The sequence below is a fragment of the Ochotona curzoniae genome, unplaced genomic scaffold, assembly GCF_017591425.1.
Source record: "Ochotona curzoniae isolate NIBS_2020 unplaced genomic scaffold, NIBS_Ocur_1.0 contig_4895, whole genome shotgun sequence".
NCBI lineage: Eukaryota > Metazoa > Chordata > Mammalia > Lagomorpha > Ochotonidae > Ochotona > Ochotona curzoniae.
In genome coordinates, this window is record NW_024466413.1 from 982,034 (window position 1) to 1,004,308 (window position 22,275).

The 22,275-nt window shown below is 51.5% G+C and overlaps 1 protein-coding gene across 1 annotated transcript in view; it reads left to right on the forward strand.

Annotated features, from left to right (window-relative positions):
- The window catches only part of COL22A1 (collagen type XXII alpha 1 chain), a 199,795-nt gene that overhangs the window by 16,935 nt on the left and 160,585 nt on the right, over positions 1-22,275 (forward strand). The window contains exons 2-4 of the mRNA XM_040988507.1: positions 657-819; positions 4,715-5,281; positions 21,545-21,619. Of these exons, the coding sequence (XP_040844441.1) occupies positions 702-819; positions 4,715-5,281; positions 21,545-21,619 (760 nt within the window). The 5' untranslated portion in view covers positions 657-701. The remainder of the gene's footprint in view (positions 1-656; positions 820-4,714; positions 5,282-21,544; positions 21,620-22,275) is intronic.

Genomic DNA, 22,275 nt, shown 5'->3' on the forward strand with positions numbered 1-22,275 from the left:
TTGTTTATATTTTTTGTTGGAGGCCATCATCAATGAAAAGCTGAACTATCAACATTATTCATAATACAAGATTCACACACATGCCTACATGCACACACGTGCTCACACACATACATGTGCTCACACACTCACACATGCCCCCACATGCCAGCACATGCTCACACACATGCTCACACACATGCTCACATGCACACACATGCTCATTTACCTATGATCTTCCTTCTGCACATCCCTTCCCGGCTCTGGTCCCTGGCCGCTGTGCATGCAGAGGACATGTCGTCATCCTCCTCTGCCTTCTTTGATTGATTGCTGTGAACGCCTGGGTCACAGTAGCACTTCGTATTCAGTAGGGGATTAGAATGGTGCCATGGCAGGATTTTACACGGAAACCTCTGTGGAGAACCTCCAGCACCAAGACCCTGAGTCCTCTCTGAAGCTCTGTGCTCTCCTGTGGGGCCCAGCCTGTCCCCAGTGTGCCTCTGCACTCTGGGTAGCTGGAGGTACTACTGAGCCTGCAGTTCTGGGCCTCACTTTAGGATTCCACATAGCTGGGGAATGTTAGCAGCTGCACGGAGGCTGGGTGCTGGGACCATGCCCCCACTCCTGTGGCCCCAGATAAAGAGCCCTGCCTCACACAGGTGTCCTTCTCCACACAGGAAATGCGCCAGTAGACAAGAACCCTGTCTCTTCTTGGCCGAGAGATGTCTGCTTGCAAGACCAAGAGTGCCATGGGCAGCCTCCGGGGGAATGCTGTGATCTACCTCCTCGGGATGCTGCTACTGTGGAGTGGGGACAGTGGCTGCCAGGCCCAGCGAGCAGGTGGGCATCAGACTGTGCCATGCTGGTGCCTGGCTGTAAGGGTGCACGTTCTGGTGTGAGTGATGGAAGGCCGGGGAACAAGCGAACAAGCAGGGAGAGCACCTGTTGCTATACGTGGGGTGGAAAATGCTGTCCCATTTTACAGACGGGGTAGAGAAGCCTGATGAAGCACTAAGACTTTCACTCTGGTCTTAGCAGCAAAGAAGTTCATATTGCAGAGCTCCTTCACAATGCTTCTTCTCTGAAGCCTCTCAAAGAGTCACAGCGCACCTCTTGTCTGATGCACGAGCAGCATAGCGACTTCCTGCGTCCCGTGAGCCAACCCCAGACACACAGTTGGTTGCCAAGTGCAAAGGCCCCAGCCACACCTGTGTGCACTTGTCTCATGGAGTAAGAGGAGGTGGGCCCAAGGTGGGCTTCTGCCGGCAGTGGTATGGCCCTGGCCTGCAGCAGAGTCCTCTGCACAGCACACACCTGCCAGTCTCTTCTAGCCTCCAGGAGAAGCTGTGCAGGGAGCTCCAGAGGTTCCCCTGGGGAGGCCTGCTGCACCATTCTGCGGCCTTGAAGAGGTTGGCTGTAGGATTACAACCTGCAGCTTAGACGCTGCCTGGCCCTCATGGCAGTTACCCCGCACAGGCTCGGGCAGCATTGTTCTGAGGACAAAGGCAAGAACTTCTGTGTGAGGGAGAAAAAGTCCTCAGGCATCACTTGAGTCCAACCATCTGAGCAAACACACCCCAAAGCTCTGATCCCATTAGGGACCAGGCCTGCTGTGCGGAGTTGTCACTCAGCTCCTAGTGTACCTGTCATGGCTTGGCTTCTGCAAATGAGCGGGAAGGGTGGGGATGCAACGATCAAGGCAGCAGTGGCTCGGGCTGATGGGGAAATGAGTGTGTGTGCATGCATCCATGTGTGCACGTGTGAGTGTGTATGCATGCATCCGTGTGTGCACGTGTGAGTGTGTATGCATGCATCCGTGTGTGCACGTGTGAGTGTGTATGCATGCATCCGTGTGTGCACGTGTGAGTGTGCATGCATGCATCCGTGTGTGCACGTGTGAGTGTGCATGCATGCATCCGTGTGTGCACGTGTGAGTGTGTATGCATGCATCTGTGTGTGCACGTGTGAGTGTGTATGCATGCATCCGTGTGTGCACGTGTGAGTGTGTATGCATGCATCCGTGTGTGCACGTGTGAGCGGGGAGATGGTTTTGCTTTTTCTCTTTTGTTTTGTATCTAATCCATTGCTGGCTAATATAAATCAGAAAATACAAAATAACCCAACTCACTCCCAACTCTGTTTGTCAGAGAGAAGCCATGCTTCCACCTGTAGCCGCTCTTGGACCTGCATACAAAATCGCACACAAAGACAGGCAAACACAGGTTTTCATTCCAGCAATTCTGCCTTTCGAGGGAACCTAAAAACACTGTGGAATCAAAAGTTAATTTTGGTGTAAATGATGAAATTCACGCATCAGTTGTTCCTAACGTACATTTTCCACAAAGTTTCTGAAAGTCTTTTATATGTGGATTTCAGATTTTTTTTGCACCAAAATCATGTTTTAGCCTCACTTTTGTGACCTTTTGGAAGTACCCTCATGGTTTGTAGAATGTTTGGAGTACAGCTATTCATGCACAGCAGTAGCCTGGAAAAGTGGCTGCATGTTGGTAAATAAACATTTCTTTTTGAAATAAAATATGGTCTGAAAAGCAGAATTACAGAGATAGAAAGAGAGAATATATCTTCCATCTCCTGGTTCACTCCAGAAATGACTGCCATGTGGGGGTCATGATGGGGCCAGACCAAACCAGGAGCCTGGAATTTCCACCCATCTGGTCTCCCACATGGGCAGCAGGGCCATCTTCCACTGCATTCCCTGACACATTAGCAAGGAACTGATTTGGAAGTAGAACAGTATGGGATGCTAGCATTGCAAGTGGGGTCTTAATGCACTGTGCTACAATGCCAGTCTCATGTAAGAATTTCTTATAGCTGCCGCTGTCACAGCTGCCTGCTTCATAATGACTGTTACTTAGGTAATTCTATATGGGTGATCATGCAGGCTTCCTCCAGACTTGTTGGTTGTGCTACTGTGAACTCCCTAATGCATTCACCTGATTGCTTTCCTGGGGGGAAATCCTATTTTTTTGGGGGGGGGGATTGGGAGATGAGAAAATATCTTCCTTTATGAGGCTTTCATGACCTTAAGAATGTATCTGACAAATATTGTGATCATTTGAAAAGCAAACATTCTTAAATTCTCATATGGCTACCATCAGTCCTATAGCCTTTGCTTTTTTTTGACAGGAGGATGGGATATAATATTTTAGCAAAGTCTTGTAAATAATTTTCTTTTTTTTTTTTCTCTTAAATGCGGTTTATCTTAGAAACCTAGTGGTAGACACAAAGCTCCCATGTGGTGGCTTCCTTCGCAAAGGCCCACAATGCCAGGGCTGGCGCCAGATTGGACTAGGCCAAAGCCAGGGTGGGGGATTCAATCTAGGCCTCCCCCGTGGGTACAGGAGAACCAGGTACTTGAGCCAGGAGCCACTGCCTCCCACAGTGTGCAGGAAGGCGGAATCAGGATGGAACAGAGGCTCTGCCCCCAGCTCTCCAGTGTGGGGTGTGGACATTCCAGCGAGGGTCTCTTGCTTTATTTCTTCTGAGCCTCATATATGTGTCATGTGTCTCCAAGGACGACTTGGCTGCTGCTTGGAATGACCAAGCCCCGTATTCTGGAAGCATCAAGACAGGATTTATTGATCATTCCTTTGATTTTTGTGCACATTTTGGAGCTTGGAAAATACTTGTCTCGTATCATTTCATCATCGAATGAATGAGAATGTTCCCTGCACAGGGTTGCTGGGAGGATGACAAATGAACTACCTAGTACCCTGTTTATGTATATGAAACAGAAGTATAGGTTCATAAAAAGCATCACAGAACGCTTGTTAGTTTAAACTTCAAGCATATGGGTGCAGTTTAGATGGTATCCCAGGGTAAGCTGTAAGAAAACAGTGGATAAGTCAGTTCTGCACAGCCACACCCTGGACTCTGTGGCCATGGAAATGGGCAGAATCAATGTGGAAATGGGATTCTAGCATACTGCCAGATATAGGCAGGATAGCTTCTCTACTGGCGTTGGCCACAGTTCCTTCTCCAGCAGTAACTGCCTGGAAATAGAAAAATGTCAAGTCTGGTAGTCGTCATGACTGTGAAGGGCTGTCCCCATGGATGGGAATGTTTAAATATAACCAACTTTCCTGAAACAGTCATGCGTGCTTTGCAGTAGGTGTAAGAAATAATGAAACGGGGCTCTTTGGTTGTAGCCTGATGTGTTAAACCGTCTCCTGCAATGTTGGCTCCTCAATGGGTGCCAGTTGGAAGCCTGGCTGCTCCACTTCTGATCCCGTCATTGTGCCTGGGAGAGCAGCGGGAGACCTGTGTGGAAGTCCTGGCTGCTGACTCGGGGCTGGCCCAGATCTGGCCATTTGAGAGTGAACCAGTTGACGGATTCTCTCTCTCCCTCTCTCTCCTGACTCCCTCCCTCCCTTTCTGACTCTTTCCCATTTTTTTCCGCATGACTTTGCCTTTCAAACAAACAGAATAGTTCTTTAAAAATGACAAAATCATGAAGCCACTCTTGAACAATGGTTGTAAAATAGAGACTACCACACCAGAGGTTTTTTTTTTTTTTTTAAATTCTGGTGTGTGTTGCCAGTTGGTCCTTACAGCAACTTTGGGAAAAACTCATCCTGGCTGCCATGTGGTACCTGGGAACCCTTCCTCCAGGTCTTCAGCCGGAGAAGGGCAGGTAGACGGGAACTTGGTCAGGTCTGTGGGACCCCAGCCAGTCCACCCTTTGCCCCCACGTACCCTCCCTCTCGCCCTGCAGGCTGCAAGAGCGTCCACTATGATCTGGTCTTCCTTTTGGACACCTCCTCCAGCGTGGGCAAAGAAGACTTTGAGAAGGTCGGGCAGTGGATAGCCAACCTGGTGGACACCTTCGAGGTGGGCCCTGAGCACACCCGTGTGGGCGTCGTGCGGTACAGCGACAGGCCCACCACCGCCTTTGAGCTGGGCCGCTTCAGCTCGCGCGAGGAGGTGAAGGCGGCGGCGCGACGCATAGTCTACCATGGGGGCAATACCAACACGGGCGACGCGCTGCGCTTCATCACGGCCCACAGCTTCTCGCCACAGGCCGGAGGCCGCCCTGGGAACCGTGCCTTCAAGCAAGTGGCCATCCTGTTGACGGATGGCCGCAGCCAGGATCTGGTGCGTGAGGCGGCGGCAGCTGCGCACGCGGCCGGCATCCGCATCTTCGCAGTGGGAGTGGGCGAGGCGCTGAGAGAAGAGCTGCACGAGATAGCCTCAGAGCCCACGTCTGCGCACGTCTTCCATGTGTCCGACTTCGACGCCATCGACAAGATCCGGGGCAAGCTGCGGCGGCGCCTGTGTGAGAGTGAGTGCGCGCTCCCGGTGTGCATGCTGGGGCTCTGTCCCTTCCCTGATGGTGACGGAGGGGCGGTGCTCCAGGACGCACAGGCAGCAGGTGCAGAGGGCCACAGAATCTGTCCTCCCCCACCTCTGCCCGCACTGCTGGGGAGGGCACAGTGTAACAACACTGCTCCCGCACACATACACACTCACACACACACACACACACATACACACACTCACACACACACACTCACACACATACACACTCACACACACACACTCACACACACACTCACACACACACACACTCACACACTCTCACACACACTCACACACATACACACTCACACTCACACACACACTCACACACACACTCACACACACTCACACACACTCTCACACACACTCACACACACTCACACACACTCACACACATACACACTCACACACACACACACTCACACACACACACTCACACACACTCACACACACATACACACACACACTCACACACACACACATACACACACTCACACACACTCATACACACACACACTCACACACACTCACACATATACACACACACTCACACACACACATACACACACTCACACACACACACTCACACTCACACACTCACACACACACACTCACACACACACATACACACACACATACACACACACATACACACACTCACACACACACTCACACACACATACACACACTCACACACACTCACACACATACACACTCACACACTCACACACTCACACACACACTCACACACACACACTCACACACACTCACACACACTCACACACACTCACACACATACACACTCACTCACACTCACACACACACACTCACACACACACTCACACACACACTCTCACACACACTCACACACACTCACACACTCACACACACTCACACACTCACACACACTCACACACACACCCTGTTATCTAGGAACATTGACTGCCTTCTCGTGTCCAGGGTCAGAGGGCTGGGTTCTCTGCCCCACTCACCCTCCACGCATCCTTGGAACATTGGAGTGGGACAGTGTGGATGAAGCCCTCACTGCAGCAGGTGGTAGGATGGGAGACGCAGATCCTTCTCTTCCAAGGGATTTCCACGAGGGCAGGCAGGAAGAGGGGCATCCGAGGCTCTTGTGAACTGTGGCTCAACTCCAGAGTCAGCCACACAGCCAGGACTTATCCCAGGTGACAGACACTGCTGACCTTGTGCCCTGAGAGATCACCGGGGTCAAGAATGCATCTGCCTGGAGTCTGTCAGTGTGGCAGGGGAGATGTGGGGGTTTGGTTGGGCAGCGGCCAGGCGGAGAGCCCGCAGTGTGGGAGGATGTGGGGGTATGGTTGGGCAGCCGCCAAGTGGAGAGCCCATGGCAGTGGGGGTATGGTTGGGCAGCGGCCAGGTGGAGAGCCCATGGCAGTGGGGGAGGATGTAAGGGTATGGTTGGGCAGCGGCCAGGTGGAGAGCCCATGGCAGTGGGGGAGGATGTGAGGGTATGGTTGGGCAGCGGCCAGGTGGAGAGCCCGTGGCTCTGGCTTGGGCCCCAGAAGCCTGACCTCCAGCATCCTTCCAGCTCATCCTGAGGACAGGAATGGGGGACAACCTGTCTCCTGCTCCCACCTCTGCCTGCTTCTTGGGGTGGCAGTGTGCTCACAGTGGAGGCTCAGTACTTTCTGGAAGCGGCAGGGCTGTGCTTTGGGCTGGCAGGGCTGGGGGGCAGAGTCTTGGTCTATTATGCTGATATCTGCAACACACCAAGCAACCCTGCTGATGAGTGGGTGGGCTTCACCTGGGCCAGCAGTGGGGATGGGTGGGAGGGGCGGCGCAGCGGTGGGGCCCCGCTGTGCGATGCAGCAGGGCAGGTGGGCCTGGTCCCAGGGCATGCGGCTGGCTGGCTGAACTGTTTCCTGAGCTGGGAAGGCTCCTGTGTATTTTGCCCACGCTTTGACTCTCCTCTCTGTTGGCTTGTTTAGTCTCCATTTCTGTATTCCACTGTGAAGCACTGGGGAATCTGCAGTTTACAAGACCTTTTGTTGATTGGTGGGGGGGCGGTGGGAGGTGAGTCAGGGCTGGAAGGGTGAATCAAAGCACCATAGTGTCCTAGACCAAGTTCTCCTATTTGGTGACACTGAAGCTATGGGTGCTGCTCAGAGAGAGGAGGAGTGGTTCAGGCTGTGCAGGTGACAGGGGTGACACCATGTGCTTGTCATCTGGGATTATGGGGAGTGGCAATGTGTATGTGTGTCGGGGTCTCCGCAGAGCAGGATCTTACGTGCTTGGGTGAAGACATTCAGGACTCTTACACAGGGATGTGACATAGGTCTGTGTGTGGATGGAATGCGGACAGCCAGAGAAAAATGGAGACCCCTTTCAGTTCACCCAACTGTGTCTGGGGAGGGATGAGGCCTTGGTAATTGGTCCCATTTTACAGAGGTAAAAATCGCAGCCAGAAGGCCAAGTGAGGGTTTCTTCCAGGGTTGGCCATGGCTGTAACACAGTGACATCATCTAACTCCCACCACAGCCACGTACGTGAAAGTTGCTCCCCTGTTTGTACAAAAGAGCCCTGGATGTTGGGATCCTGCAGGGTGTGGCTGCAGGGCCTAGGCCCCCAGCAGCAGGCCAGGGTCATTAAGAGTTGGCTGGGGCAGGGGAGTGACTTGGAGGAGAAACCCAGGAGGGCTGGGTGGGCTGTAGGTGGGTCTAAATGCACAGAGGCCTGAAGAGCTAGCCACAGGGCTCGTGCTCACCAGAGATGAGGGTGCAGCAGTGACTCGGACAGAGACACCTTCTCCGGGGCCGGGGATCCAGGAGGTCTCACCCAATGCACTGCAGTCTGCCCTCCTGTCAGGCCAGTCCCAACATTCACCCAGGCTGACACTGCTTCTGTGCCCAGGAAAGTGTCACTGAGAAAGGCAACGATAACTCCAAGAGGTCAAGTCCTTGGGGCATGCCGCAGTTAATAGAATATCTGGGCTGGGATGCTCGTAGAGCGTCAGCCTCCTCCCTCTGGCTGCTTCAGAATGCAGCCAGCAGTTTGGGGTCAGTTGACTGTTGCCTGTAGGTTTTAGCGCATTATGTAATTTCCTGGAATCGGTTTTCCTGCCTTTAAATCAACACCATTCCCATCCCCCTTCCTCAATGGGGCAGTGCTGGGAATCGTGCGCACAGAGTGTCTGGTGCTGTAAGCAGTACACAACAGTCAAGAGGCAGTGTCCGCCTCCTCCCCCCAGCTCTCCTCCCACTCCTTCTGCTTCAGGACTGATGCTGGCGGAGAGGCGTCCAAGTTCATGCCATGTGGCTAGGCCACTGAAGGACGTCTGGAGCGAGTGTGCAGGACATGAAGGATCGGGGTCTGGGGTCTCCTTTGTGGGTGTGTGGTCCTGGGCCCCCGCCACTGTTATCTGTCCTGCATCTCAGGACTCCAGGAAGCTCTTGTCAATCTCTCCGCTGAGAGGTGTGCATGAATCCACTGCAGTGTCCTGCTGCCTAGGCTGTGGTTACAAATGGGATGACTTGGCATCACTCATTTATTGTTTTTTTTTTCTGACTTTCTACACACACCTCAGTGTGTGCAGCAGCCTGTGCACCCTGATTTTTCCTGGTTCATTATTGGGTCACCTGTGCTTAGAGACCCCAAGTTGCTCCCCCAAGGCAGCTTAGCTGGCCAGCAGCAGAGTAGGGGAGGGGACATTGACCTGCTGTGTTTGAGCCCAGGGTCTGGGTTCCTGTGGTTAGTTGGGATATTTGAGAGGCATCTTTATGTCCACGTTTCATGGAAGTATCAACACACTCCTGCGTGTTTCCTGGCCCTCCCTATTTCAGGGCGTGATGGCTCTGAGGTGCCAAGGGTTCCAAGGGTTACACGGCCTCTCTAGGCTTCTACTCCTCATTCATCCAAAACCCCTGCCCGACAGCATGGTTTCGTCCCAAGCTCTGCCTGGAATCCTGCTGGACAGCAGGTTGTTCAGTTGTACCAACTGCCTGCTGGATACGCGAGGAGACCATTAGTCCCATTTCCCAAGTGAGACACAGCATCCTCACACTTCTGAGTGCAGTTACAACATTCATAGTGATGGCTGGTGGCCATCATGGCATGGGCATGAGCCACCCTAGCCTCCTCTCCCAGTGGACTCCCTTCAGTTTTGCTGTGGCTCCGGGGGCACCCAGGGTCCTCCCAGCCTTGGCACCTGCTGGGAAGCTGATCCATGCCACAGCATCAATGCCTGCTTCTCTGTGGCCTCACAGAGGTCGCTGAGGGACTCCATCTTGGCCTCAGCTTCTGGCACGGTGTGGGGTGGAGGCTGTGGCCAGGGCCCAGCCTCAGAGTTGGCTGTAATTAAGAGCCTTCCCCAGCCTGGGCTATGTGGTGGCCACAGGACAGCCTTTATATAGCTTATCGGGTCACTGTAAGTGGGTCTGTGGAATGCCAGTTGGCTGCGGCCGGGAAGGCCTCCGCCTACTTCTATTTTGGGGGAGTGCAGTGGTGGTCCTTGCCCTCCCCCATCCCCATGGGCAGGACGTGGTCTTCTGAGACTGGCCTTATAGCTCCTGGAGTCAGGCTGAGTTGCTTATCTGGGTTGGGGGAAGAAGGCCTCTCCCCATGTCTCTTCCTGTTGGTGTGCTAGCGCTGGCCAATTGCCTGTTCCTGTGAGACCCTGGATGGCTGGAACTCTGTTGATCACCATGGTGGGAGTTGCGGGGGATAGAGAGACCTCCTGTATGCCAGGATGGATTTGTGTCTACATCTCCCTGGCAGGTGTCAGCATTCCGATCCCTGCTCTGCACAGTGGCTGTTATGTGGACCCTCCTGTGAGGTGGCCCCTCTGAGTCTTCATGACCTGGAAGTGATACTCCGCCCTGTCTGTTAACATGATGAAGGCCCTGGGCTGCCCAGCCCTGCTCCTCATGCTTTTGTGGGCAGCACAATCTTCCCCATGATCCAGCAGTCAAGTTTGCTTATAAGTGCTTGTGTGCTTTTTCTTCTCTGAGCACAAACACTGGAAGTTGACTAAGACATTTATGTGCAACAGCTCACAACAGTGGATATGTTTACGGCCTCATCCTCCTGTGTGTATCGGAGCTGGTTTTCACTGCAGATTTATGGAGCCCTGCCACCTTTCTGGAATCATTCTGAGGCCCGAGGCCCATAGTTGTGGCCTGGAGACTTTGCACTGTTTTTAGGATGATGCCTCCTAGAAATTAAAGGAAATAATGGTACAAACGAGGGCAAGGTGAATCCCTCTAGTGGATTGTTGGTGAATCCCCTGTTAGTGAATCCCTCTAACACAGGTTGTGTTTGTGCATTTTGGATTGGGATATTTGGAGGAGATGAAATTCACACTGGGCTTGCCATGGTGATAAAGGTGAGGTGCTGCAGGCTAGCACAGACAGGACCTGTGGTGGGAGTGGACCTGCTGCTAGGGGGCAGCAGTAAATGGTCCCCAGGGGAGTCTGCATCTGCAGGAGGCAGGAGCTGCGAGTGGGCTATGAGCTGCGGTTCACAGAGCTAGAGGGAGCTGGGGCTGCCTGAGTCCTCCATCCTTGAGGGACAGTCATGTCCCTGCAGATGCAGACAGGAAGTGGTCTACGACTGTTGACAGGTCTGGGTAAGGTGTGAAGGAGGGGGCTTCTTCTGAGCTTCTGTGTCTCCTTGAACAAGACTGTCCTGAGCTCATTAGAGACCGCTCTGTGTGTAAGCCCGGCCCTGTACCTCCTGCAACCCTAGGCCCTTCTGCCAGCCACTAGGGAGACTCCTTGGGGAACTCGGGACACTCACACTTGGTGTACGCACCTCATACACACACCTAGCATTCACTTCATATGCAACACACAGCACACATATCGTCTACCTCACACACATGTCCAACATGTACTTCACATGCAACCCAACATTCACCTTCTATCCAACACACATGCCTCTGATAGACACTTCACAAACACACCTGTGCATACGATGTATCACATACACACATACTCAGCACATACCTTACACACACAACATACATCTCCCAAATACACTGTTTCTATTTCAACATATGCATCCCATATAAATACCATATACACAACAAACAACACATACAAACCAACATTTCACACATGCTAAGAGATACACATTTAACAAACACTTACATGATGCACAATCTGTATGCTACACCTCCATACATTTATCAATGTATATAGTCACGTAGAGGCATGCACTGTGTACACATAACACAGAAACCTCAAATGCACACTCCACATATAGCATATACACTTATGCTTGCTTATATACTGTGCATACCACACATCCAGTATATGCCACACATATGACACACACACACATTAACCACATGGCAAAGACAAAAACCATGCACATACCACAGTCTGCACAAATACCACACACAACATGCACACCCAGGATACATAACACAGGCTTTGCACATACATGCTCACACGTGTGCACTTCTGGGCACATGCATGTGACCACTGAGTGACCCACACAGCTGTTCCTTCTGGGTGGACCCCAAGGCCAGGGCGGCATCAACAGCACTGTGCCAGCTGTGGGTTTGAGCTGCCACGTCCGTTTCTGTGGCTTGGCCCTTGACCACATCAGACTCAAGGCACAGCTCCATGCCAGGTCCTGCCCATCACCTAAAGGTCAGTCAGAGCTTCTCTTGGGAAAACTTGTTATGATCAACGTGGTCCCCTAGGGACTAGTAATTGGGTTATTTAATTCTGAGTGTGTGCCAGGAAATGTTATTAGAACATTATTGAAAGTGGTGTTTTCACTGAGGAACACCCATCATTTATGTTTCATTAATTTTTAATCTGTATGTTTTGGGGAAGCAAAATGAGCCTCCCAACTTTGCCCAGCCAAGATTCCAACCTTGGGATGACCTTGAGACTGTCTGATGCAGGCCCTGGCCGACTCTTGTCTGAAATCTTTTCATCCCTGCATTAAAACCAGTGGGATGGGCATCCTGAAGGGCTGTGCCGCCATTCCCATCCTTTAACCTCAGGCAGGTGCTCCCCATCTCGCTGTTGTCAGGAGTGTGTGCCGTCATTTCTTCAGTGACTCCAGAATTGGGTATGCTGCTTTGATTTTGCTCCTGCTTCTGGCTCATGCCAACAATGCAGGAAGAAGCTTTCTTGGGATGAGTTCTTTAGGAACCTGTGATTTGGACCTTGCAGGTGCATTTTCACTCAGCGTGCATGCTCAGGGTCCCTGTCCGACACAGGCAGTGGATGATGTTGGGTCAGCCACAGCAGTTGGAGCTGGGTGACCTGGATAGCCGCAGACTATGCTCATTCCTCTCTCTGGGGTGCGTGCCAGTTTCAGCATCCCTTTCTACCAGGCACCTCCATCTGTCTGATAAGTATGTGGGTATCTGGGAAGTCAGCCTAGGCAAGTGGTCCATGAGTGACCTGGCTGTTGCAGCTGTGTGTATGTACACAGTTGAGTAAGGGTGTGTGTCTGTGAATATGAGATGCTTCATGAGGTTCTTGTGAAGTTAAGTTTACTTTTAAATCTGTGACCCCAAAGACTCTTTAAAAAGTTCATGGGATATGTCTATTATGAAAACCTTGCATGGATCCAAAATTTGTTAGCAGCAAAGTAAACTTATCTTTGTATTCTGTTTTTCACATGCTGTTTGAAGTATCCTCATTGGTATGTTGGTGACTATGTACCTGTAACCAGAAGTGTGAACATATTAGGTATGTTTTGCTTAGGGTAGTGGTTCTCATCTTGTCTTCTTAATTGCTGATATCTTCATCATAGGAACCTATGAAAGATGCTTTTTTGCATTATTGCTTTCTTCTCTGAAATTGTCGAGCTGTGCATGTACTATATCTGTTTATGCTGTTGGCTATGGTTGAGCAAGACCCCAAGCCATCATGACAGCATGATCCCTACCTGACCCATATTCAACCTTTGGAGAGGTTACCCCACCCTCCACGCCCATCCCATGAACCCATGGCCCAGGTGACAGGGGAGGAGCTCAGCAGAACACAGGGTGCCTAGGGGCTAGGGTCCTTTCTCCCCCCAAAACTTGTGCTTTCAAAACCAGAGCTCAACAGGTGCACTCCGGTCTAACAGCATCAGCTCAGCCTGGTGTCACTGGTTTTGACAAACTGCTCTTGCACACTTAAGTTTGGACTGAAAGGAACACCATGATCGGCTGACCGACTTTCTGCAGTGTCTCCGTGTATCTGGCCTGGGCTCCCCTGAAGCCGGGCTCCTGGTTAGAACCCATCTCCCGTGAGCTCTTGTCATGTGGCATCATGCCGCTGCTCTGATGTTTCAGGTGGTCCAACTCTGCCACCTGCCAGGTGGCAAGTGCAACCAGTGGCCTCACTCCTCAGGCCTTTGCTTTCCTCATGGTGAATGGAAATGATGGTTACAAGTAAGGTGGATAACTGATAATGATTTCTATATGTGTATTAGTGTAGCTCATGTTTTATAGCATATTTTTATCTTATGTAAAAAACAAGCTGCTGAATTTCCCAAATCACGTGATGGCTCTGAGCTACGTAGGCAGCAGGTGGGCCCGGCAGAATCTGTGTGTTTGTCCACTGTGACTTCTGTAGGGGGAGCTGGGCTGGTGCATGGAGGGGAGAGCTCTCTTAACTGAAGACAGTGATTGGCAGAAGGCAGCCTGCAGGCCACATCTGGCCAGACACCACGTTTTTCAAATGAAGTTTAACGGGAAATCCTGCTTATTGGTGTGTGTACCTAGGGCCTGTGGCTGCTTTTCCAGTGGACCTACAAGGGGCTTTGGGCTCAGATGTTAGTCAGTGCTCCTTTTTCCACTGCTTGGTCTTGGTGCCTTGTACCAGCCCTGTCACTCAGTTGCTATGCCTTCCATCTCATCCACCGGAGTCATGTACACCCAAGCTTCCAGCTTGAGGTCTGATTGTGAATTTCACAAGGTTGTTTTAGTTTTGAGTTGATAAAGGGATAATCCATAATCACCACAACTAAATTGATACTTGCAGAAAATATATATACGTACACAGAGACAACCTATAAATACATATCTATATATAAATGTGCATCTGTGTAATTAGATTCCCAGGGAAATGCAGCAGTCCTGAGCACCTCTCATGTCCTATTTCAGCCGTGTCCTAGTTAAACTTGTCTTACACTTGTTGGGGAGGGCAGTGGGGTTAGGCCATATCTCGGGGCTTTCCAAAATGTGGCCAATTGATGGCAATGCTTCTAGTACAAACTGACACTTCTGGGAAAGCTGAGCAAAAACAATTTTCAAAGCTGTGTGTTGTGGGTGCCTTTGTCAAGTGCGCCTAGCTTATCTTTGTCCTTCAGACTGCATTCTGGCTTCTTTACATCTGTGCTGTATGCAGATCTGTGTACACATGCACTTGTGGTCAGATGGCCCACGCAAGACACATGGATGCTCAGATACGCAGGCGTGCAGACAACCACACAGACGTTCACCACACAGGCCCATCCACGCACACACAGCTGCACACGTGTGCCAGCTCCACACACACACATACTCAGATGCACATACATGTGTACGCCCATTGCTGACCCTGAGAAAAACTGTGTCCACATTTCAGATGCTCGCCTGCTCTGCTATTCAGGAAGGCCGATCAGTCATTTGTGTTTGGCATTGTAGCAGATCTGTAGATGGAGTGTCCGCTTGTTACTATGACAGACTCTGATCTACATCATTCTAACCCCTGGATTTGTACATGGAGGGCAAGGGGGACGGTGGCAAGGGGGTGCTCGCTGGGATTGCCTCAGGCAGCTGAAAGTGCAGGATGCTGTGTGGGGTAAGACCTGGCCCCTTAGCACCTGCTCCCTCTATGCATTTTCTACTGCACACATCTTCAGTGCTGGATCTCAAGTTAAGGAACAGAAAGACTTCCTGCCTATGCTCAGTGTAGGTTGAGACAAAGACCGCCAAGGGCTGAGGAGGGGGCATGAGACCTGAATACAGAGTGGACAGGCTGGGTGAGCTTGGCTAAGTCATGCTGTATACCCAAATGTGACCCTGACCCACAAGAGAACACACAAGTCCAGCCTGCCAGGTGCATCAATGTTCCTGAGTCCCAGACTAGGTCTACAGAGTATTTGACCTTTCTCGCTGGGCAAGGATGCCCCTATGTGTCTTTTGGAGAAAGGGAACATGGGAAAATTTTAGGTAAAAATGATGGCTTGCAGTGATGGTGAGGGTGCCTGGCTGGAAATGAGGGAGGGAATGTGAGGAAAGCCATGGGTTCCTGCTAGAGCCAGTGGTTGGGGGGCTCTGTGAGGACACAGTCAGGGAAGGGCAAGTGGAGAAGACTTGACATAAAAGAACTGCTGGCCCATCCAGGACCTGCAGTGCCTGTGCCTGGAACTTCCTGAGTGGTGAAGCATGGACCAAGGCCAGTGTCCCTGTGGCCTTGTGGCTGGGAGAAAAAGTTGAAACTTTACTCTGAGCTGACTGACAAGCACTGGGAGGATGTTGTGTTTTGTGTTCAGCCTCACAGGGAAGGATGGAAAGCAGCAAAGCAGAACTCTGCTGAGTGCCTCCTGCTGAGCTTTCTGTGAACTGAGTGTTCTCTTCTGCCCCATGGAGGAGCAGAAGCAAGAACAGACTCTGACCCGTTCATGCTTCAACCTCCAGTCTTGGGTGGGCAACAGTGGCAAGGAGGCGCGAGGATGAGGAGAGCAGTGGCCACAGTTGGAGGCCAGGTCCAGGGGGTCAGGGGACATGGCTATGTCTGCTGCTTTGTGATGAGGTGCAAGCCTCGGCAGTCACAGCGAGGTGAGGTGTGGCAGCAGACACAAAGCCAGGCTCAGTGAGGCAGCAGCAGCTGTGCTAGAAATGAGATGTGCTAGAAAGATGTGGGGTGCCAGGTAAAAGCGATGCCCCCCTGGAGAGGCGAGCTGGGCAGGAGAGGGGCTACAGAACCCACTTGCCAGCCCTCTCCTGTGGCTGCCTGGTTAATGACCCCAAGAGAGCGAACTCCATTGCAGTTCCAGCTGGGCTGCTGGTCTCTTTGTGTAGGCATGTGGAAAGCCAGATGCCTTGCCCCACCTCTCCTCTCATCGTTGCTCTCTTCATTGTCCTGTAGCCCTTGCCTAGCCTTCCTGTGGATGCTGTGTTCCTCCCCATCCCTTCAGATCTCAGTGGAAACATCCCCAACCCTCCAGCCTTGCCTCATAGCTCCTACTTGGTAAAATCACGCACTTTGGGGGGGGGGCAGAGTTTGGAGATAGAGCTGGATCAGGAGACTGACATGAAGTGTTGAAGTTGGTCTGGTCTGAGGGCTTCCTCTGGGAAGCCTTGAGAGATTTTCTGCACATGGCTTGTCCAAGTCCACTGATCCACCTGTTGCTGTGCACTTTTGTCTAGCATGTATCCTACCAGGCTTCTTCTAAAATATATAAACCTGCCCCCACACACTGACACCTGGCCATGTCTCTTTCCACGGAAATGTGGATTCACTGGCTAGAGGGCATGGGCTCTTGGGGATGTAACCAGGACCAACATACTGTGATCTAGGAGAGAAACATGGGCCAGGATCTCCAGAATATTCCAAAGCAGAGCTGGAAGTAGACCTGGATATAAGAACCTGAGTGTCTGAGTCCTGGGTTTTTCTTCTCCCGTGATCCTGGAATGTGTTTACCAGTCCCTGTAATGTTTTACAACTGGAATGGCTATGGTTCACCAATATGATATGGGTGATAGTATCTACCTTGTGAAGTCATGGATAGGATTAATGAGAACATGAGGGTTTCTGGGAGACAACATGGCCTTCCAAGGGTTGACTGGTTATGACTCTGTCACAGCTGGGGAACTTTCCAAAGCTGAGATTATGTGTACAGTGGTTAGAACATAAATGCTCCAGTCTGACTCTGCTGGTTCAGGTCATATCTCTGCCACCTGCTATTCATGTAATGTTGGGTCAATACTTCTACATCCTGCAGGTACGGAAGGAGGAAGACTCTTCTACAGGGTTTAAAGGCAGAATGAGCCATTTCAGACAATGGCTGAGGGCTGGCTGTCAGTGCTGGCCGTAGGGACCCTGACGGCTTAGTGACCTGGGGCAGGTAACCTGGCTGCACCATGCAGTGGCACCAGTGGCCAGGTGCTAGGGTCTCATGCTGACATTGTGGCTTCTTAAACATATGGCTTTGGGCGGATGACTAACTTCTTTATGCCTTTCAGCTTTTTCTTTTTTACATCTGTAAACAGTAGTAGTACCTATTGTCATAGAACTGTGGTGAGGGCTCAGCTATCTGTGCTGAGGTAGTCAACATGCTTGTGGAGACATCTGATGCATAACAAGCCATACGCATGCACCTGCTGACTGTGTAGACAGCTACTTCCTCCCAGCAGAGAAATTACAAGGCTCAAGAAGAAGCAGCACGTAAGGTGCCAGGCTGAGCACCTGCACATGTAGGTACTCTGGCCCCAGGAGCCATTGCCACGGTGGCCCTTATTCATGTGACTGTGAGCTCTTGGACCTGCACAGTACGGGGTGGAGGATCCCCTGGCTGGCCTTGCCTTGGCACAGCAGAGGAAGCAGACTGTGTTATCTGTAGACTGTGTTCCTCCCTTGCCTCCTCTGCCTTTCCTCCACCATGGGGAATTTCATTCATCTCTTTTGTGGCTGGCAGAATGTGACAGCTGAGCCGAGACTTCTTGCAGCTTGGTCTCCAGTGGGGCCATCTGAGAATCCTTCCCTTGCTCCTCCTGGGCTCTCTGTCACCTGCCCTAGTCCTGCCATTTCTACTCCTACACCCCAGATCCAGTGATAAGCTCATTCAGACACTGCTCCTACCTGACTTTCCTTAAGCTCAATTTTTTTTAAAGATTTATTTTTATTGTTATTATTTTTTTTTATTGGAAAGGTGGATATACAGAGAGGAGAGACAGAGAGGAAGATCTTCCGTCCGATGATTCACTCCCCAAGTGAGCGCAACGGCCCATACTATGCCAATCCGAAGCCAGGAGCCTTTTCCGGGTCTCCCATGCTGGTGCACGGTCCCAAAACCTTGGGCCATCCTCGACTGCTTTCCCAGGCCACAGGCGGGGAGCTGGGAGGGAAGTGGGGCTGCCGGGATAGAACCGGTGCCCATATGGGATCCCGGGCGTGCAAGGCGAGGACCTTAACCATTGCGCCACCGCGCTGGGCCCTTAAGCTCAATTTTTAAATTAGTATAATAGGAACAAAAATCTGCCTCCTAGGATGCTGGTTGTGGGTTAAATCCCAAGCCAGGGGACTGGCATGCCATGGGGTCTTAATGACTGCTAGCATCCCCTAAGCCCCCACTGGAGGAAGATCTTGGCTGAAAGCCGGGGGCTGATGCAGCTGCATGTCCTTCAGAGAGGGCTGATGTGGGAGACCATGTCTTGTAATCCTTGATACACAGTTCTGGTACCCTCCATTGATACACACACACACACACCCTCCCCTCTGGTGCATTGATGGTAGGGTGAGTTGAAATGTTTTTCCAAAATGGTGGAAGAGAATTCCTCAGTCTCCTGCAATCAGAAGAAAATGTTTTGAAGAGATGAAACTAACAGAAAACAACAAAACCCATGTGATATAGTTTCCTACTTCTTACAACGGTGCTGAATGCGTCTCAATAGAGCCATGTGTATTGCAATAGTGAATGGGACCCTCCTCTTGGGAGTGGAGACCACCCACGCACGAGGAAAGGAACGTACGATCCTGTCATCCTTACTGACCGTCCTGAGACATCCAGGACACTTTCACCCCTCCACCCCTCATCCTGTCTTGTCATTGACGCTCACCTTCAGGAAACCTACACATAGCACGGAGTCAACTGCAAGCCAAGAAATCCCAGCTCTGGTGGAGGCAATTTTGCTTAAGCTTTTTTTTGGGGGGGGGATGCTGGTTTGGGAGTCAATTCCAGATACTGAGTCTCATGTTGTCAGGAGGAAGAAATAAAAGCTAGTTGCCCACTTGATTTACCTCCCAATGCCCTCACTGCAAAGAAGTCCAAAACCTTCAGCCACAGCAAATGAAGGGGAAGAGTCTCCAAGACCCGGGAGAGGGAGCCTTGTGAGGCAAGGAGGCAGGGTGCAGCTGCACCTCCAGCCCTTTCCTGCACCTGTGTGTTTGAAGTCTGTCCTGCGGTCAACCGCGAACGCCCTGAAGCAGGAACCTTGACTATCGCTTTCCCGTTTCCGTGTGTCTGACTTGGGATATATCACATCTTTCTTTCAAAGCAGTGAATGAGTGCAGAGATGAACAGGTCATTATCTAAGATGGAGAGATGGCCAGAGGAGGCACATGGGACAGGGACATGGCTCTAGGAGGCTGGCAGGGGCTTTGGGTGCTAACCCTGCCTCCCTGCTGAGAGAGTGAACCCCGAGGGCCCAGGCAGCCTGACCCGGGGAGGCCTGGTTGGAGAGAATGTGAATGGCGTGGGTGAGGCTCCCTGACATGCCTGCTGTGAGTAAGTCTCCTTACAGCAGCTTGAAGGTGCTCTGCTGCTGCCAGGAACAGTCTCCATGTTTGCCAGGCTCACAGGCCTTGCATCGGCCTTGAAGTTGAGGTTTGAGGGTTTCTGTGAAGCCGAGACCCTGAACTCTAGGTATTAGCTTCTAGAGCAGGACAGAACCTACTAACTCGGCTCCTCTTAAACTCCCTTAAATGACACACAGTTCCTAGTCTGTTTCCCTGAATCAACAGTCACCCCTCAGCTGCTACAGTCTGGGGTGGAGCTGTCTAAATATTTCCCAGCACCTGTGCCTTCTCTTGTATTTAGGCCTAGACAGTCCCATGCTATTTCCAAAATAACCCATTCCATGGGGTGGGTCAGACCTGGTGGTGCCATGTAGGATAAACCTAAGAAATGCCCCCTCCTGGTGAGCAAATATCTCATGTGTCCCTCTTACTTCCATGGGGCAGGGTGGGGCCCAAGTCCATCCGCCCAGCTGGGGAACTGCATGCCTTCATATAAGGGATGTTACTGCCATGGGTGGGGGGTGGGGTAGAGCAGAACAGTCTCTGAGTGTGTGACAAGAATAGTGCCGCTATGCGTGTGTCCCAGCCCTTCATCCTACTGCTATCCCAGCCGTGGTCCTGTGTGTCCTCATAGCAGCCCTGGGTAGTCAGGTGCCCCAGGCCACAGATGCTTACATTGGCACCCAGCCATTCAGTGGCTTCTCCCAGCCACCACGCTTGTTGGCAGTGCAGGCAGTACTCGGGTTCAGTTTACTGTTCAGAGTTAGTGCAGTTGCTGGATTTTCAGAAAGAAAAGAGCACATCTTCCTCCCAGCTCCTATCTGTAAGTCAAGATTTAGGAAGATGGGAGATAAGGTATTTGGGCTATATAATGAAGCTTTTAAAAAATTGTCTCACCTACTCTGTTACTTTTTATAATTACAAATTTTGCTGTCATTTGGAATTTCTACTTCCCTGGAATCTTCACCAGATCTCCAGAGGGAGAAGCCTGAACTGCTTGTCTGCCCCAGCACCCAGTTTCTGTTCACACTCCCTGGTGTGTAATGTTGGCATAGGACTGAATGAACATGACTTTGGTCAGTGAGGATCCCTTTACCTCTTGATACCTTTTGTTCCTGCTGTCTTTTTAAGATTTGTTTATTTTTTATTGGAAAGTCAGATATATACAGAGGAGAGACAGAAAGGAAGATCCTCCAACTGCTGATTCACTTTCCAAATGACTGCTACAGCTGGAGTTGCACTGATCCAGAGCCAGAAGCTTCCTCTGAGTCTCCTATGTGGGTGCAGGGCCCCAAGGCCTTGAGCCATCCTCAACTGCTTTGCCAGGCCACAAGAAGGGAGCTTGATGGGAAGCGGGGCTGCTGGGATTAGAATCAGCACCCATATGGGAACCTGGCAAGGCAAGGACTCAAACTGCTGGGCTACTGTGCCCGGGCCCCTGCTGTTCCTTAAAGAGGAACCTTTCAGTGTAGTTCTCCTGGCCCCAAGTAACTCACTTCATAGCTGTGCCCTGAGTGCCCTCCTTTCTGGCCTTCATTTTTGGCACCAGCTGTCTGTGTGGAAGATGCTGATTGCTGTATGTGCACCACGGAAGGGCGTGGTAGCCGCACTATGGAGTCCAGAGTTTGAAGAATGACAACCTGGATGTGAATAAATGAAAAATAATTCTTGAGTGTGGAGCTCCCAGGACCTTCTGCACCTGCTGCTGGTGCTTGGCACCTCCTCAGCCGAGGACAGCTCACTGTCACGTCTGCAGGGCGGCTGCAAGGCCTGTTTTCTCATTGGCCCCTATTTCTTCTTGCCTTTCCTAGATGTGCTGTGCCCTAGCGTGCGCGTAGAAGGCGACCGCTTCAAGCACACCAATGGGGAGTCCAAGGACATCACAGGTAAGAGAGAAGGCAGCCACAGCTGCACTTGCCTCATGGCCCTGCCTCCTGGACCTGAGGGTGACGCTGGCCAATCCAGTCTCATCCACACTGGCTTTCAGTCTGAGTTCTAAGAGTGTGCAGAGGGCGGGCGGCTCTCATCAAGGAGCAACAGTGGAGACCTCTCAGGTTCTCCTTTAGGCAAACTCTGGAGATCCTATAGGAATCACTAGGTGCCACATTAGGATGAAAGAGTTTAAAGGAGTGGTGGGTGAGTAAGCCGATGATTGGCACAGTGAGCAAGAGAGTAAATAAACACATTTTGGAGCAAAGGCAGGAGTGAAGGAGGCAGAGGTGAAGGAACAAACAGGCCCGTGACTTCATACCACAGGCCAGACGTATCTCCTGGGTAGCATTAGCAGGTGCAGGTGGATGGAGCTGAGTCTCCATCATCCTGATGACTCTGGGCATGGAGCAGCCCTCCCATTGTGGCTGGTGTGCCACAGTGCACTTCATATGCACCAGCACTCAATAGTCTCCTGCCTGTCACATACAACATGGAACCAGCTGCTGGACTCAGGCCCTGCCCTACTTAGCAGTGATCCGTCATTCCATAGTACCTCATCTCCAGGCCACTTGCAATCACAACTTTGTCTTCCAAAGGAGACAGTGAGCTC